This window comes from Octodon degus, unplaced genomic scaffold (genome assembly GCF_000260255.1).
Source record: "Octodon degus isolate 3935 unplaced genomic scaffold, OctDeg1.0 scaffold00019, whole genome shotgun sequence".
NCBI lineage: Eukaryota > Metazoa > Chordata > Mammalia > Rodentia > Octodontidae > Octodon > Octodon degus.
In genome coordinates this window covers 6092497-6109567 of record NW_004524595.1, presented here as the reverse complement: position 1 = coordinate 6109567, position 17071 = coordinate 6092497, and the positions used below count along the sequence as shown (strand labels likewise).

The 17071-nt window shown below is 50.4% G+C and overlaps 2 protein-coding genes across 2 annotated transcripts in view; one reads left to right on the top strand and one right to left on the bottom strand.

The window, feature by feature from the left end:
- Positions 1-2676, top strand: part of Garem2 (GRB2 associated regulator of MAPK1 subtype 2) — a 12442-nt gene extending 9766 nt beyond the window's left edge. Inside the window, exons 4-6 of the mRNA XM_023711118.1 lie at positions 1-223; positions 1056-1219; positions 1692-2676. The exon at positions 1-223 is cut by the window's left edge and continues 821 nt beyond it. Of these exons, the coding sequence (XP_023566886.1) occupies positions 1-223; positions 1056-1219; positions 1692-2676 (1372 nt within the window). The remainder of the gene's footprint in view (positions 224-1055; positions 1220-1691) is intronic.
- Positions 2677-5359: 2683 nt separating this feature from the next.
- Positions 5360-17071, bottom strand: part of Hadha (hydroxyacyl-CoA dehydrogenase trifunctional multienzyme complex subunit alpha) — a 48888-nt gene continuing 37176 nt past the window's right edge. The window contains exons 14-21 of the mRNA XM_004627437.2: positions 14534-14705; positions 11888-11974; positions 9475-9615; positions 8587-8655; positions 7413-7608; positions 6596-6710; positions 5937-6082; positions 5360-5854 (exon numbers count right to left, since the gene is read on the bottom strand). Coding sequence (XP_004627494.1) covers positions 5709-5854; positions 5937-6082; positions 6596-6710; positions 7413-7608; positions 8587-8655; positions 9475-9615; positions 11888-11974; positions 14534-14705 — 1072 coding nt within the window. The 3' untranslated portion in view covers positions 5360-5708. The remainder of the gene's footprint in view (positions 5855-5936; positions 6083-6595; positions 6711-7412; positions 7609-8586; positions 8656-9474; positions 9616-11887; positions 11975-14533; positions 14706-17071) is intronic.

The following is a 17071-nucleotide window of genomic DNA, read 5'->3' as shown; positions in this document are numbered from 1 at the left end:
CCCGGCCCCGCCCGCGCCCCCCGGGGACGGCGACCAGGAGTACGTGAGCCCCGACTGGGCGGGCGCACCCGAGATCCCCTACGAGGAGCTCTGGGCGCACCAGGCGCCTGAGAGCCTCGCCCGGCCGCCCCCAGGCCCTGACCTCATCTCCTTCGGGGCCGCCCCGCCGCCGCGCAGTGAGCCCGAGGCGCCGCCACCTCCTGTGCCTCCCAAGTCCGAGGCGGTGAGTGAGCGAGCGCGAACGCTCCGGGTGCCGTCGGTGCCCTGAGGGGGCTGTCCTACTTTTCAGGGGACCAATGAGCCCCAGTTTTTGGGTGAGAGTGTGGCAAAGGAGTGGGGAAGAAGAAAAGAAAAAGCCAAAGAGTCAGGGGCATTTGTAGTGAGATACCAGGGGCAGTGGTTTGGAGTTTTATGGGGACAAAGATGCCAACTGGTCCTCAGCCTCCGAGAGTTTGGGGCGAGCCTAGAAACAGTGTTACCCAGGAGATTCCACAGAAGGGAGTCCTTCACCTTGCGCAATGAAGAGAAGGCTCCGTGGTAGAGTAAGTTGGGGAAACCTGACTCGCAGCCGGCCCAGTTTGCAGGCTGCAGGGAGGGGCTGCTGAGGACCGAGAGGCCCTGACTGTGGGGAGAGTTTCTCTAAGTCTCTCGAGCACAGGTTCCCAGAGCATTTCCCCTGCTCATAACTTGTCAGCACCACCCAGAGACCATTTTGGGGTCTTTGACCTATAAGGGATCCAGATGACAAGTCGTTTTCCTTCTCTTTGTCCCCACTCTTTTCTTGTCTTTACTCTCCTTTTTCTCAAGGAAGGAAAGATGTGGGCTCATCTAGTTTTTCATGTTTCTATTTCTGAATTGTAGGGAAATAGACTGTTAGGAGCAGACTGGGGGTAGATGTAATAGAGTGGAGGGGGAGGGCAGTGGGAGGCAGGGCAGGACAGATTCTTGGTAGTAGGGGTCTAAGTGTCCAGCCCAGATGCCCCCCGTCTAGCTGTGAGTGTGGGTAAGGAAGGCCCCTAGCTGGGAGCCTCAGAGTCATGGTCCTCTTCCTGCAGGTGAAGGAGGAGTGCCGCCTGCTCAATGCACCTCCTGTGCCTCCCCGAGGTGGCAGTGGCCGGCTGACAGGCAGCCCCCCTGTTCCACCCCGCTTCCCCAAGCTGCAACCTGTCCATTCGCCCAGCTCTAGCCTCTCATACTACTCCTCTGGCCTTCAGGATGGGTGAGTCCCTCCCTCCCTCCCTCTCGGGTGCACTGGGGGCTTCTCAGTGTGCAGGGCCCCTGTGCCACAGGCAGTAGCTGAGGAAGGGCCTGGGGCCTGCTGCTGTTCTGTGTCTTCCTGCCTTAGTGTTTCCTCCCTGAGTGATGGGGATAGGGTGGGAGCCTGACACCCAGTCCTTCTGTCTGGGCTTCACTGCTGCAGGAGAGAGTGCTCCTTGCTGTTTTCCATTTGTATGTAATTCAGTTTATCCCTTCCAGCTGGGTTTTCTGACCTGGGTTGGGAGGTGCTAGAAGAAGGACCAGGGCATTCTTAGAAGGTCCCAGGCTTTGGGGGCTGGTGTGTTGCCATGATCAGAGTGGTGGCTTCTGACCTGGCAAAGTCATGGTGTGCTTGCCACCTTGGGTATGTGACCCCATGGATGTACCCTCTTACCCTGCTTATGTGTCCTGTTTGTGTTTGTCTCTGCCAACAGGGCGGGTTCCCGAAGTGGCAGTGGCTCCCCATCACCTGATGCCTATTCCCTCTATTGTTACCCTTGTACTTGGGGAGACTGCAAGGTGGGCGAGTCTTCTAGCCGCCTACCCCCAGGACCCTTACCCTCAACAACCACACAGCCCAGCCAGGCCTTACGGGCCCTCACAGAGCCCCTGAGCAGTCGAACCACCTCCCTTTTGGGGGGTGACACCGTGGTCAAGACCTACCATGGCTGCCCTCCTCTGTTTAAGTCCTCTCAACCCCAGAAAAGATTTGTCCCCCTGGGGGCTCTCAACCCTTTCTCTGGGCCTGCCTATCCCTCAGGCCCTCCAGCTTCCTCTGGGCCCACAGCCACCTCGGGCTCCCTGGCTACCTCCAGCCCTGCACATTCCCCTGGACCAGCCTCGCCAGGTCGGGCCTATTCCACTGTTTCACCTGCCTCCCCTGCGTCTTCTGAGTGGCAGGAACCAGCCCTGGAGCCCTTGGATCCTTTCGAGCTGGGCCAGAGCAGCTCTCCAGAGCCTGGGCTGCTGCGCTGCCAGGAGCCCAGAGCTGTGGGGGTACCTGGGCCTGGACCCCGCCTTTCGCCACTTGGTCCCCCCAAGGCTTTTGAGCCTGAAGGTTTGGTGCCAAGGCAGGTGCCCACTCCACAGTCACCAGCTGCTTTGCAGGGGTCTGAGGCAGGAGGAACCCGGCTCTTTCTCAGTCAAGGGCGCCTGGATGGGCCTCTTGCCAGTCCCAGGGACTCACCCTCCTGGCAGCCCCCCGCAGACCTGTCCGCACTGTCCCTGGAGGAAGTTTCCCGAAGCTTGCGCTTCATTGGGCTCTCGGAGGACGTGGTGAGCTTCTTTGCCCGAGAGCGCATTGATGGGAGCATCTTTGTGCAGCTCAGTGAGGACATCCTGGCAGACGACTTCCACCTCACCAAGCTGCAGGTCAAGAAGATCATGCAGTTCATCAAGGGCTGGCGGCCCAAGATCTGAGCTGCCAGCTCGGGGCTGCACTGCTGAGCGCTGGCACAGGGCTCTGGAGCAGCCAAGGGTCTGTGGGAACTACACTCCTGGATGGGTGGGTCCTGCCTGCAGGGAAAATCTCTGCTAGGACCCAGTCTGCAGCCACTCAGTGATTGAGGGGAGACACATGGGATGCTGCAGGGGACATTCCGTCTTTGTGTAGAGTATGTGGGGAGGTAGAGGCACCATTGTGAACTTGGCCTGGTGAGGCTTTTGCTGTGATTTGGAGTGTGTGTGTGTGTGTGTGTGTGTGTAAGAGTAAGAGACAGTGGCCTTCACCTTTCCTGTCCTGCTGCAATCCTTTCTCAGCAGTTAACCCTGTAGGTTCAGGTAAGAGACACTGGAAGAAAATAGACCATAGTTCAAGCACAGATTCCCAAGTGCCCACTCTCCTTTGTGCTCTGTGGGCTTTGTCTTATGCTGCCCCACCTGGCCAAGGGTGCAACTTCTTGTTTCTGGGGTGCCTCTCCTTCCCTCTGCTCTCCATGGTGTAGGTGCCTGGCCCTGACCATAGGTGAGTCAAGTGCTGACCTGTGCTCAGCACCTCAGAGGCTGTACCTCTGGGCACTTTCATGGGCAATGACTTAGGAAGAGCCCCACTTTGCTGCCAACTTCTCTAGCTAGGGAGGCAGAAGTTCCAATGGCCACCTCTAGGGCCCTAGCTCTTGGTTGGCTTTACTGTCAGGTGGGACTCAGTTTCTTGACTGTACAGGACAACAGCTGGACTTAGGACAGTTGCTCCTTGATCCCTGAAACAAGTAGGAGTTGATTGCCCCTCTTCTTATCATCTCTTGCCCCTAGCATATGGCTCTGAGCACTTGGTGTCCTTCCCTGGTTTCCTGTCAGTGGCACAGGGCACAATTGGGAACAGATGGCAGGCAGCCCGTGGCTTGGGAGACATGGCCTTTCACTTCTAGAGCTCAGTGCTGTGCTGTTGACAGGCTTGAGATCTTTGTGCCTTTCAACCTTTTTTTTGTGGTGATACTGGGGATTGAACCAAGGGCCTCATGCATGCCAAACAAATGCTGTACCACTGAACTACATCCCTGCCCAGCTCTACTTTGACAGTCTTGTTAAATTGTCCAGCCTGCTTCACACTTATGATCCTCCTGCCTCATACTGATAAGGAGCTGGGACTACAGATGTGGGCCACCATGCCAGGTACTGCACATCAAACTTGAGCATCGTGACCTGGCTGGCATGCAGCAGTCTGGTCACTGGGGTCAAAGCCCCCAACTAGAGCCACACTGCTCCTCACACCCATTGGTGTCAGGGCCCAGAGGGGGCAGCCCTCTCTTTTGCCTTACCTGGTCTGCCTAGATATTTATTTCCTGTTTTTTCTTACAAGTAGCTAAGCCATGCTGGTGCCCTGCCCTTTTCCCTGACCCAGCTCTGATGGAGGGAAGTCAGAGCAGAGCACAAAAACTGTGATCCCGAGATATTTGGTGTTCTCATGGATGGCTGATGGAATCCTCAAGGACTAGTGAAATAAATGCTAGACCACCGAAGATAGTGCAAGTGGCATTCTGAGGGTTGGTTGCTTTTGGAAGCTTGAGAGGATCAGTGGACAGTATGCATACCTCTGGGCAGGAGGCTTTGGAAAGGTGTGTACTTGTGGCACAGCCTCATGTCCCCAAGGGCAGTCCTACCCTCTTCTATAAGCCCCCCCACAAGCCCTCCACAATTCCTACTTGTGTCCTGGCATAATTCACACCTATCAGGTGTTGCTGAATGAAAAGACCCAGATGGCAGGTCAGGCATCAGCTGACACCTAGTTTACCATCCTGCCTGACACTCAGGCGATCCCCCTTCCTCCATACAAACCTGTTCATGGTTTTGGTGCAGGGAGTGACTTCTCTGCCTGTCTTATAGAACCTCAGTTCATTCCATGTTGGGGTCTGCTCCTTGCAAGCAGCTGCTAGTGTTTAGTGATTCGAGCTACTCTGCCTGCCAGCCTGTGTGAGCTGATCTAGAGAAATGCTCGCAAGCGGATAGAGGCGGTAGCCCTCAGTAATGGGTTTAGAACACAGAGGGAGGTGGGACTTCAATTAGAATTCCACACACACTCAGTGACTCAGAGTAGATCCTTCTGCCAGGCCGTTAGGAGCCAGTGCTATTTACCTCATGGGCACTGCTTCTGCCCGAGCACAAGTGTGAGAACCGCACAACAGGGGCCAGGGCCAGGGCCAGGGCCAGGGCAGGCACAGGGCTGGGCAGACTGGGCCTTCTCGTGCTGGCCTCACCATGCCCCTCACCACCGTGCAGGCAACCTGTGCCTCCATGCTCAGGAGCAGCCAAGATGTGTGCAGGTCCTTAGTGTCATGCGTTAGGCACCCCAAGAACACAAATGGGTGCAAGCACAGACTGAGGAAATCCCAGTGGGGAAGGTAGTACCTATGGCATCCAGGCACACACCTCATAGGTTTCTCCTCTTCTTGGTAACCGAGTTGATGTGCCATGAGCAGCATTTAGGCGTCAGGTGCAAGCAGCCACGGGCAGCTGAGGCCCTGCTTTCTGGCACCAGTTCCTCGGCTGCCGCCTAGGACTCTCCCAACGCATTCCTCCTTGTAGGCACAGACCTTTATTTCAGTTTGCTTCCTGAAGGAGTTTAAGCCAGAAGGGAAAGGACAGAAGAAAAAGGAATAAGCAAGCAGAGGTTGAGTCTGTGTTTTATTGTTATCCTGCGTTGGCTGGGTGCAGAAATGCCCTTGCTACCACTGGCCCCCAGCAGACACAGATGCGGCTCCAGATGGCTCTTAGCTGCTGCTCTGGGCCTCAGGGCTTACAAAAAGAGCACAGTGGTTCAATTTCCAACGTGAAGTACAAACCCTAATTCAGTCACACTTCACCAGGAAGAAGTGGTCGAGCTGAAGGCACTTTAACTGAGGAGCAAGCCAAGGCCAGACTTGGTTTCCTGCTTCCTGATACTTGACACAGTGCTGGAGAATCAACCAGTGCTGGGGGCCACTGGGTTAGTGCTGATGGGGCAGGGTGTGGTCTGGTCACTGGTAGAACTTCTTGCTGGGGCTATTAGCATGGTCCAGGAGCAGTTGGCATGGGGTGAACTGTTTTCCATAGACAGCCTCATACTTTCGGAGCCGGTCCACTACCTTCTGGGCACCGTATAAATCCACAAAGCGGAAGGGGCCTGAATGGAAAAATAGTACTTTGTTAAAGGAGACAGGAAGAGCGCTTGGTCAGAGCACCAGTACCTCAACCTGTAGACCCACCTCCAAGACATGGAGGGAAGCCGAGCCCAAAGACTGCTCCGATATCTCCCTCCTCAGGTGTGGCCAAGATGCCTTCCTGCAGGCACATAACTGCCTCGTTGACAAATCTTGTCACCACGCGGTACTGGATGTCTTCATCAGAGGAGCTGCAGATGGGAAGGGCAATTTAGCCAGAACATGGGGAGGCAGGCAGGATGAGTGCAGGGGTGAAGCACAGGTGGATGTTGGGAGCTGCTTGACCAGTGAAGGCCACGCCCACTGTTCTTGTGGAAAAGGCCATCCTGACCCGACAGGAAACTCTACCTGTAATAGGGTCTCGCACAGGGGATAATCAGTATTTTCTGGCACCAACATTGGTCAGGTGCTCAAAAAAGAAAACAGCTAGGAAGATAAAGGGGGCTTGGACAGTGTTCTAGCTGCTCTCCAGGGCCGTGCCAGGGGTGGCTGGAGCAGCATGGCCAACTCCAGGCTTGGCCTCCTCTCACCTTGGTGCCTTTGAGGCTGAGGGCATAAGCAAGGGCTTTGTCCCTGTAAAGCCCTGTGCCAGCTTCAGGGCATTCTGTTTGGGTGACCATGAAGGGAATGAAGAGGGGTGAGGGGGCTTTGGGCTTCCAGAGCAACACCCATTTCCATGCCATTTACCATTCAAATTGACTTACACCTCAGGCTTAGCAGGCAGCTTCAGACTTGCAAAAATACTATCCATGTCAGAGTTCAGATTCTTATTCTTTGAGCCCTCCTGGTAGATATAAAAGCCCTTCCCAGACTTACGACCTAAAAGAGGAGGCAGCAGTGTTACTATTGCTCTTTATTCTTGGCCAAGAAGCCTCATCTCGGCTGGCCTCCTGTGAGGCTCTAGTTTCTTCTCTGCATTCCTGAGTCAGGGGTCTTAGCCAAATCTGGCAATTTAGTCCTCATCAGAAGACCTGGCAGAAGCCGGGCATGGTGGTGTACTCTGTACTCCCAGCCCTCTGGGGCGAGGCTGAGGCAAGAGGATTGTAAATCTGAGCCCAGCCTGAGAAGTTTAGCAACACTGTCTCAAACACCACACACACACACACACACACACACACACACACACACACACACACAAACAGAGTGTGCTTTCTGGAGCTCAGAAATCTGTGTATTTGGATAGAAAGTCCACTTAGGTGAGTTTGTCTCCAGATGGTCAACACCAGGGCCAGGAGGCCCATGCCAAGCCGCGACTTTGCTGCTACTTCCACAGATGTAGAAGAGGCTGTGGGCAGGTTGTCTGTCCCTCTGACATAACTTGGGCCCGGTAGTGGCAGAGACCCAAAAGCCCAGATCTCTGCCTTTTGCCTGTAACCTATAGGCCTAATGTGACAGGAGTTTCTCATAAAATAATTTTTGAAATGCCCTACAGTCAGTTCTGGGCCTTTGCTGCTTTATGGGTATAGGAAGCAGTTCAGAACTTCCTAATTGTGCTGGTCAGGTTTCCTCTTGGCTACTCACCTAGGAAGCCCCTGGCCACCATCTGTTTCAGCAGTTCAACATTTCCACCTCCAAACCGCTCCCCAAAGGCTTTGCCTAGATCTTCTGCCACGTGCTGCGCTACATCCACTCCAACTTCATCTGCCAGGGTGGCAGCACCCACAGGAAAGCCAAAGCCTGTGGTCAGGGAATCCAACTTCTTAGGGTCAACTCCTTCCTGGACAGGAAGTGAAGCAGGGGCCTCAGGACAAGGCCACCTCAATTCCCTCCCTGAAAGGCTCCCTGTCCTAGCCCCAGACACTGCCTTGTACAAAACCCACTTCTCTTCCTGGTGCTACCAGGCCAGGCTTGAGATGGACACTGTTTCACTCAGGGAAGCACAAGTGGAAATTCTCTAACACCTTAAAGAAATTGAGAGATGAACAAATTACCCACTTCCTTCACGTGTACAACTTTGAATCTCGTACTAAGAGCTGGTGAGATAGTTCAGTAGACTAAGCACCTGCTTAGGCAAATGCAGGGACCAGGGTTCAATCTCTGGCACCACATGCTGTGCTGGCCCCACCCCCAGGGTGTGCTGAGGCAGCCACTGAGTCCAGGTAGTGTGACACACGCCTATAATCCCAGTGCTGGGGAGGCTGAAAACAGGACGAGCACAAGTCAGAGCTGTATAGTGAGACCCTGTACTAAATACATAAAAACCAAAACTGAATCAGTACTAAGGAGATACTGTGGCCAAAAGGGCAGACAGCACCATGACTGGAGGGAGAGACGTCACTATTGCCAGGGAACTGGGCTACAGCACTCCAGGTTCCCCAAGTCTTGAGTTAACAAGTTAGTGCAGCTGAAAGGATGCCCCTCCTTTTCTGCAAGGAATGACCTGGCCAGCCCTGGGCGGGCTGTAGGTGTCTGACCAAGCAGCTGTCCTGAGGTCTCTGCCCAGAGGGAAGGCAGAAGCAGCAGGCACAAGTGTGCCTGGAGGGCCATGACCAAGCAAGAAGGGGAAGTGAAGGAGCCCATTTAGTGCAGCCTCAACCCTGTCACTCCCCACTCTGTGCGGAAGAGGAGCACACCAAAGGCCCTGCTGGGAAGAGGCAGAGTCGCGGAGGGGGCCTGACTCTCACGTGGACATCTTCAGTTTGGATGATGGACTGGAGGGGGAGAGGTATGAGGCCCTCTGTAGAGCACTCCGCACCTGCAGGATCCGTATGACTTCAGACATCATGGGTGCAAGACATCTGGTGGTGTAGAAGCCTGGTCCATCCTGCCAAGAGAGATGAGCTCACTGCTACTTTTGGCTAACATGACCTGAGTCTGAAATCCCCTTCCCAGACATCATTTCAATTTATTTTTGGTTTTTTTGGTGGTAGTGGAGACTGAACCCAGGGCTTTCTGACTAAGCCATCTCCTCAGCTTAATTTTTTTCGATTGAGACAGCGTTTCACATTGCCCAGGCTGGGCTCAAACTTGTGATACTCCTGCCTCAGCTTTCCAGAGTGCTTGGATTAAAAGCCACTATGCCCAGCTCATCATTTCAAATTTGAGGTGATTTAAAATCTCAATCAAGGGCCAGGGAGATAGCTCAGTGGCGTAAGTGCCTGTTTGGCAAGGACAATGTCCAGGGTTTGCTCCCTAGTAGTGGGGAAAAAAAAATTCAATCAGAAGCTGGGTGTTATGTATCCTAGCACTTGGGAAGTTGAGGCAGGATTGTTGTGAGTTTGAGGCCAGCCTGGGGTTACACTATGAATTCAAGTCCAGCTTGGAAAATAAAGCAAGGCTGTCTCAAAAAGCAAAAACCCCAAACAAAAAGCAAAACAAAGCAAAATTTAAAAATCTCCATCAGAATCCTTTATTAAACCACAGTGAAGCAGGGTTGGGTAGTCAGGCAGGGCCATTTCCTGGACTCCAATAGGATCTTGCATGGCTACAAGAGTCTCACTTCCACCTGTCCCTTGTGGAGACCACCAAGGGACAGTATATCAGAAGCTGGGACACTTGCCCCACAACAGAAATAAATAAGCTGAGAGGTACGACGAGCCTTTCTAGAACTTTTGGGAATGTGCCACTATTCACAGCTCCTTACCTTAACCACAATGAGGACCTTGCCCTGCTTGAGACCAACTGTTACAACGGAGGCGGTTGTGTCCTGGCTCGTTTTCTCGGTTGTGATGATCTCTAGCAGCTGCATTTTGTCCACAGGAGAGAAGTAGTGCATGCCGATCACCTGGTGAAGGAGCCAAAAGCCAAGACACTTAGGAATACTGAGAGGGGAGGCAGGGGAGGCAGACACCTCTCTTTTCTGCATGGAAAACCATGGGGAAGAGAGGTGGCTGTGGCACAGTCACACTGCTGAGCTTGGTTTGGCTTCGTGGGCCTCTGCTGGCAAGTTCAGCACGCGCAGGGCAAGCTTACTGCATCTTCCTCTCCCCTCTGCTTCTAAGGATCCTGACCCTACAGAACAGTCACTGCCAAAGCCATGGCCAAAGGCCTCGCTATATTTACTGGGGAAGAATGAAGGAAGGTTCCACTCATAGTACTGAGGCCAGTGGTTTAGGCGAGAGGGTCCACTTTTTTGGGCAAAAACCGTAAGTTAGTTAATATATGTGACCCTCAGAGATGTTTATGCCTTTGCACAGATAGGTCTCCAGGACACGGGCTTAAATAACACTTCTCAATACTCAAATGCACTCAAGATTTCATTAAACCAACAATTCTATCAAGCAGTGTTCCGACTATCAGTACTGACATTGTGTATGTTAGCATCGGAATGTTAGACCTATGGACCTCAGACCGTTTATCACTGTGTAATATACAAAAGTTTATCAGCCTCTGATAAATCTGCTTCTAACCCCTGAACTGTTCTACTTATGTCTAAGTTATTTAGGACCTGACTCTTGGTCACTCTGGGCAGAAAGACAGCCTTTGCTGACAATTTATACTGAATAAAAGGCATAGATCTTTAAGTGTTTTGGTTAATAGTTTTGACAATGTTTATATACCCCAATAATCACTACCCCAGGCAAAGTGTTTACAGCACTGAGAAACTTGTGCCAATGGCGACCATTCATTCTGGACTGCTGTATAGTAGTTATATGCTAGACTTTCCCAGTTATATCACTGAAGGTCCTGTGTTCCAGGAACTATGAGGCATGAGGGCTGAGATGGTCCCCTACCTGTGCACCGGTGGCCATACTAGTATATGAACGACATAAGGCAAGCAGGTGACAAAAGTTATCTCCGAGGCTGGAGATGTGGCTCAGTGGTAGAGAGTACCACAAAAAACCAAAACAAAAACCATAAAACAATGCTGTCACACTTATCTGGAGACTTGCACTGCAAAGCATGTGGTTTGCTCCATTCCACAGGGAGGAGTTAGATTAAATGAAGTCGTAGACTCTCCTGTACTGATTTTTATGTTTTTGAGACAAAACATATGTGGCACATTCCCACATATTCACTGTGTAGTCCAGGGTGCCCTCACTCATGATCCTCCTCTCACTCATGATCCTCCTGCTTCAGCCCCCCGAGTGCATGATGGGATTAGGGGCGTGCACCACCTGTGCCTGGGTTTTTCTCTATATCGATTTTAAATGCTGTGGAGGTGCTGTGACCAGATTATCCACCTGCAAAGTCTGTGAACAGCTTATCATTTTTGGTCTTTCCTCAGAAGCCAACTTCTGAGGAAGCAGCAGCTGCCACTTCTGCCTCTGAGCTTCTTCCTGCCATCCTGCTGCATCACAGCCTGCATTCCCAGTCCTGCTGGACGGTCCTGTATGGCAAAGCTCTGAGTAGCTGAAGAAGGGCTTTTTTTTTTTTTTTTTTTGGCGGAACCGGGGATTGAACTCAGGCCCTTGCGCTTGCCATGGAAGCGCTTATTCCACTGAGCCATCTCCCCAGCCCGAAGGGCTTTTTTTTTTTCATGCAGTTGCAGGTAGTTTCAGCTGCCTAATGTGTTCCCTGTGGCTTGAACCCCTGAGGGTATGTGCATGGCTGTCCCATTGTAGCACTGGATGGGACAGTCATATGTATACCACCAGGGGTTCAGAGCCGCCTGGTAGCAAGACACGCAAATGTGTTAAAGGCCTTTTGTATTGCTTACCTGTCTCTGGCTGGTTTCTGTTAGCTGAGGCAACAAGTAATCTCCAGAGATCTGAATTGTTTTACTTTTCTTTGAATAACTGAACCTCTCTTTAATTAGTATGGTTGAGCGAAGAGAACTCTTAGCCTCATCCCAGATACTCACTGAAAGTGCTTCTGTGCCAGTCCCTAGATCCTGGCCTAAGAAGCCTCACAGGCAGGCACAGCCCCGCTCACCCCGACCCTCTCTTCTCCCACCTGGAGTTGTAACCAAACCTGTCCTCATGGCCTTGCACACCTGTGTCTGGGAATCACCCCACCCACTTCACAACGCACAATGGTTCTTCTACTCATATTGTAAGCCTTACTCAGCCCACCGCAGTAAAATATTTCAGGTTTTTTTCCTTCGCTCAGTTTACCTTCTCAGGTCTTTTGCTGACAGCAGCAATTTCCTTGATTGGGAGAGCAGATGTGTTACTGGCAAAGATACAGTGATCCGGAATCACCTGCAAGGCAGAAGCATTTAAGAATATGTCACATAGGGCTGGCAGATGGCAGGGTCCTCAGCAAAGCCAGGGAGTGACACCTGGGTCCAGCCCAGCCTCTCACCCATAGCTGCCTACTCACCCGGACATTTACTGGTCACCTGGGGGCTTTGAGTTAGAGGATGTGGGCCTGTGTTCTTTTTCCCATTCAGCCTTCCTCTAGCTATGATCTTACTGTTAGGTCTTTAAAACAATTTTTTAAATAGTGTATGTTAGTGATCCACAGTGAATGTAGTGTATTCACCATAGGATATGGGAACATACACACATCACATCTCAGTCCTTTTTACTTCTCTTCCTCTTCTATAGCTTAGATCCTAAATGCCCTTGCAAAATCTCCAATGTTTAGAAAGTGACTAGATCATGAGGACACCATACTCATCAGTGGGTTCACTCTTTGAGGAATTCAGTAGGTAAATGTGCAGTAGATAAAAGGCCTGGTCAGAAGTGGGTCACATGGGCTTGACCTGGAAGGCTGTATTCTTTTTTTTTTTTTTTTTTCTTTTCAAAGTTTTATTGATAAACATATAGCAATGAGACAGTTTCAAATCAAATCGAAAGTACAGTTTCAACAAATAATACACTGCATACATTCTTCTTAGTGGTTAATTGCTGTACAAGATGCAGACTTGTGATCCTACTTACAAACACCATTAGAAAAAATCATTCTATTCATTAAGGGCTGTATTCTTGATGCTGGTTCTGATTCCTCTCTGTGCTTCCTGGCTGCCATGATGTGAGAAGCTTATGTCAGCCAGGCCTTTCTGCCATGTCCTTTCTGCTTTGGGAGGAGCTGGCCATGGATGGAAACCATTGAAACTGTGAGCCAAAACAAACCCTCCTCCTTTAAGCTGTGGGTCTCAGTTTGTCCTGCAATGGGAAGTTCGATACATATGGCCCTTTTTAAAGTCACTTAACCCTGACCTGAAGGCTTCCTCAGCAGTGGGTACACACTGAAAAGATGGCTTTGAATCAAGTCTCAAGACCCAGGATGGGTACTGACTCTTGTCCTTGTTTGCATCTGACTCAAGTGAAAGTCTGGAACACCGCCTACCTCCTATCTACCTGTTACTTTCCCCAGCTCCTTTCCCTCTATGTACTATGTGCACTCCTACAAGTCATTATCCTTTCCTCCTCTCTACCTTCAAGGTTTTCTGTCCCACCTTGTCACTCCCTTAACCTTTACGTTCTCCTCTAACTTCTATCTTGACTTGTTTATAGTCTGTAGTTGTCTTGATTTGACTCAATCCCTCTTTCTCTTTTGCTGGACCGCTGGCTTCCCAACTGCCAAAAGTATCCATTGTGACAATCCCAAATCTACATTTTGGGGATGGGTATTTGGCTCAGTGGTAGGATGCTTGCCTAGCAAGCTGGAGGCCCTGGGTTTGGTTCTGGGCAGAAAAATACACAAAAATCCCCTCTCCTAAAAAAATAATTCAATAAAAAAAATACAGTAAAATAAAAAAAGACCAAAAAAACCAAGGCAACCAAATCCCGATTTTCCAAGAGCAAACACCTTGTCCTAGTTGGTAAGAGCTCTTTCTTAGCTTCACCTTGGTTGTGGGGAGCATGTTCCTGCCCCTGACCTAGCAGTGTCCTCCAAGACCTGGGGACATCATCTGAGTCTACACATTGAAAGACCCTCTGACACAGATGAGACACAAAGGTACCTAGCTCTTCTGAATTTTCTCTCCTTAGTCTAGCATTACGCTTTGATTTTTGGAACATGTGTTGCATGACTGTACTTTCTAACGCCTATAGCTTTAGTTTTGTGGGGGGCAGGAACTCTGCCCACATGGAAGGGCATCTTCTGAGTACTGCCGGCTTCGCACAGCTGCTGCAGACACCAGGGTTCCACCAGGTCAGCAGCACTCCACCAGGACCATTTCCTAACCACGTTCTGTGTCGCCAACGGGGCCCGTTTAGCTGTGATCCTGCTCCATGCTTAGATGACTGTCATGCTCCTTCCCTTGGCTTGCTCTTTATACTACCCCCTTACAATACTTGATTTGTTCATGTCATCCTACCTCAGGAACTGGCTATGGAGAGCATTTGGGACCAGGGCTAGAGTGCATTTCCATGAACAAGCACCTGAATCCTGTCTGGAGAAGCCATCTTCCCCTCATGTCCTTTGCTGCTTAGACCTGAGGAAGTTTGGTCACAACTTTTGGCTGATCAAAAAAGTCTTAAGCCATCTGGCTGTATTCCATGAGATTACACTTATAAATAAGGCTAATGAACCCTGGGTTTAGGTTAATAAGCCACCTAATTTTCTTTCTTTAGGGTTTACATTTAACTTTTGAAACATACAGAGTATATGTAGCTCAGTGGTTGAGTGCTTGGACAACATGCTTGAGGCCTTGGGTTTGACCCCCAGCAACACAACACATTAATAAACGCCTGTTTTTGGAAATAAACAATCCTATGCAAGGAATCATGATTTTCTTGGTCCTTCAAAAGAACTCCACCTTAGTGTCCTCCACTCAGAACATTAGGGTTTAAGCACAATGGGCTCCTTACCGCTTCTACTTCCTTCAGCACTTTATGCTTAATACTAAGGTCCTCAAACACAGCTTCAATCACCATGTCAGACTTTTCAAAATCCTGGTAATCAAGTTGCCCAGTCAAGTTGCTGAACAAGGAGTCCCTTTCAAATGATGTTATAGCTTTCTTCTTCACTTTGTCATTCAATCTAGAAAAAAACATTTCTAGTTAGCAGTGAAGGAGAACACCATTCACTCAATGCCACTGTGTTCCTCACTAGCTCTGATTATCATATGGCTCCATTTTGAGGGAGCAAGTTGCTTGAAAAGGATCCAAGGGGCTTGTAGGCAAATAGAGGAGACTAACATTCAAAGACAGGTTGACTTCCAAGCACACGTGCTTTCCTCTACAAAATGCCTTTAAATGCCCAGCTTACGTACACTGTATCCCTTATAAAGCAGCCCAATTTTCCATGGGCTCAATACAAGAACAGTAAAACAGAAGAACGGCAGCTCTGCTGATTCTCTACCTCACAGGGAAACAGCCCGAGTGTGTCCTCTACCATTGGTGTTCTCCTTGCTTATCTATCACTTTGTGTCTTTCTCTACCTGGAGTCTTCTGAGGGGCAGAGACCAAGCTGTTTCTCATATTCTCCATCCACTTCCCACTCAGCACACCTAGTAGCACACTGCACTAAATATTAACTTCTGCTTTTTCCTTTCCCTCAGGGAGCTAATAAAAGACTCCTGCTACTCAGTTAACAGAGTACTGCTTATTGCCGAGGAAAGCAGGCTTTCTCAGAATCAACCTGACTACAGTCTCAGAAGAAATAACCTAGAGTTTGCCTCTGAAGGAATTATGGAGCTAAGCTCCATTCAATGATTTCCTTAGCCAAACGAGTCAAAGAAGTATCCAATTCAGGTCTTAAAAAGAGCTGTTTGAATCTCTTGGTTTCTCATAACCACAACAGCAGTCAGCAGACAAGAGACTTGTCAGAGCATAAAACTATTAGCTGCTCCTTTTCTTCTGAGACAGGTTCAGGCTCTAGCTCAGGCTGGCCTTGAACTCATTAGCTAGCCCAGTTTGCCTGGAACTCATAGCAACCCTCCTGCCTCAGCTTCCTGAGTATGTGTGCCACCACACCTGGCTAGATTACTCCAATTCTAATGCCAAATGAAACCATTTCCAGGAGGCAACAGAAAACATGTCCAAAGTGAGCTGCATGGTGAGCTGCAGGTTCCAGAACTTGATGTTTCTGAGATAAAAAGGGGAAACCTGGAGAGCATATTCAGAACAGGTCACGGGAGGCGGCTATTTTAGGTTGGCAATTTACGCTCTGGCAATTACATGATACTACTTTAGGACACTTGTTTGTTTCAGGGCTATGGTGCTGTCTTACCTAATCTGTGCCATTTTTGTGGGCTGTGGTTCAGACCTTTTACTGTACCTTTATCTTGCAGTCATCTGCCAAAATGACTGGCCTGCCAGGTTCTGGTTAGCAATATGGGCTCCTCTGTGGATGGGGGATGACAGTGTGCTTATGCTATACAATCCAGTTAAGAAACAAAAAAGCTTACTCAGCTCAAAGGCACGAGCAGGATGGTCTATGGGGAGCCAGCTCATCCATCACGCTTGAGTAAAAGGCTGTGCTGACACAGCCCCAGTTTGGCCAAGCTGTTACTCTATTTTCCCTCTGCAAAACTGGCAGTGTGTGTGTGCAGTGAGGGCCCAGGAGTGGAGGGAGAGCACCACAGTTCCCTTTATCAATGCACAGGTGAGGTAGAAACACAGCCTACAAATCTTCAGGGGCTGGGGAGATAGCTTAGCAGTCTGAGCACCTGCCTGGCAAGTGCAAGAACATGAGTTCAATTCCTGGTACTGAAACCGGGTATGGTGGCTCATGTCTATAATCCCAGCACTGGGGAGGCTGAGACAGGAGGATCACTATGAGACTGAGCTGTATAAAAAAAAAGCCTCCAAAATACAAAGGGTTCTTCAGGTGTTATGGGCTCTCCAGGGAATGATCTTTGTCAGGCCAGTCAGAAGACACAAGGCCCAAGAGTCCTGGTCCTGGCCAGGCCTTGACCCTGCTGTTATCTCACATTCCTTCCTGTCCCAACCTCAGCAGTCTCAACAGAGAGGGTCCTGCTGGTTCTGGGAGCCATATTCCAGCTACTACAAAGTGCAGCACAAAGTGCAGCCAAGCTCACAGACCTGTGACTTACCAGTCTGATACCAGAAGTATATAAACAAATGGTATTTAAAGTACCTACTAAAGGGCTGGCCAGACAGCACAGCTGACTAAAGTGCCTGCTTAGGCAGAGCACAGTGGCTGGGGCTTGGGAGGCTGTAAACAGGAGGATCACTTCAAATCCAATCTATGTAGTGAGACCCTGTAGACCCTGTACTAAATACATTAAAAAAAAAAAGTACTGGGCTGGAGAGATGGCTCAGTGGTCTAAAGCACCTACTTGGAACAAGCTTGGCAAAGCATCAGGGACCGCGGTTCAATCCCCCAGCACCACATGCCAGCCAGCCCCGCCCCCTGGTGGGCTGAGCTGGCCACACACACAC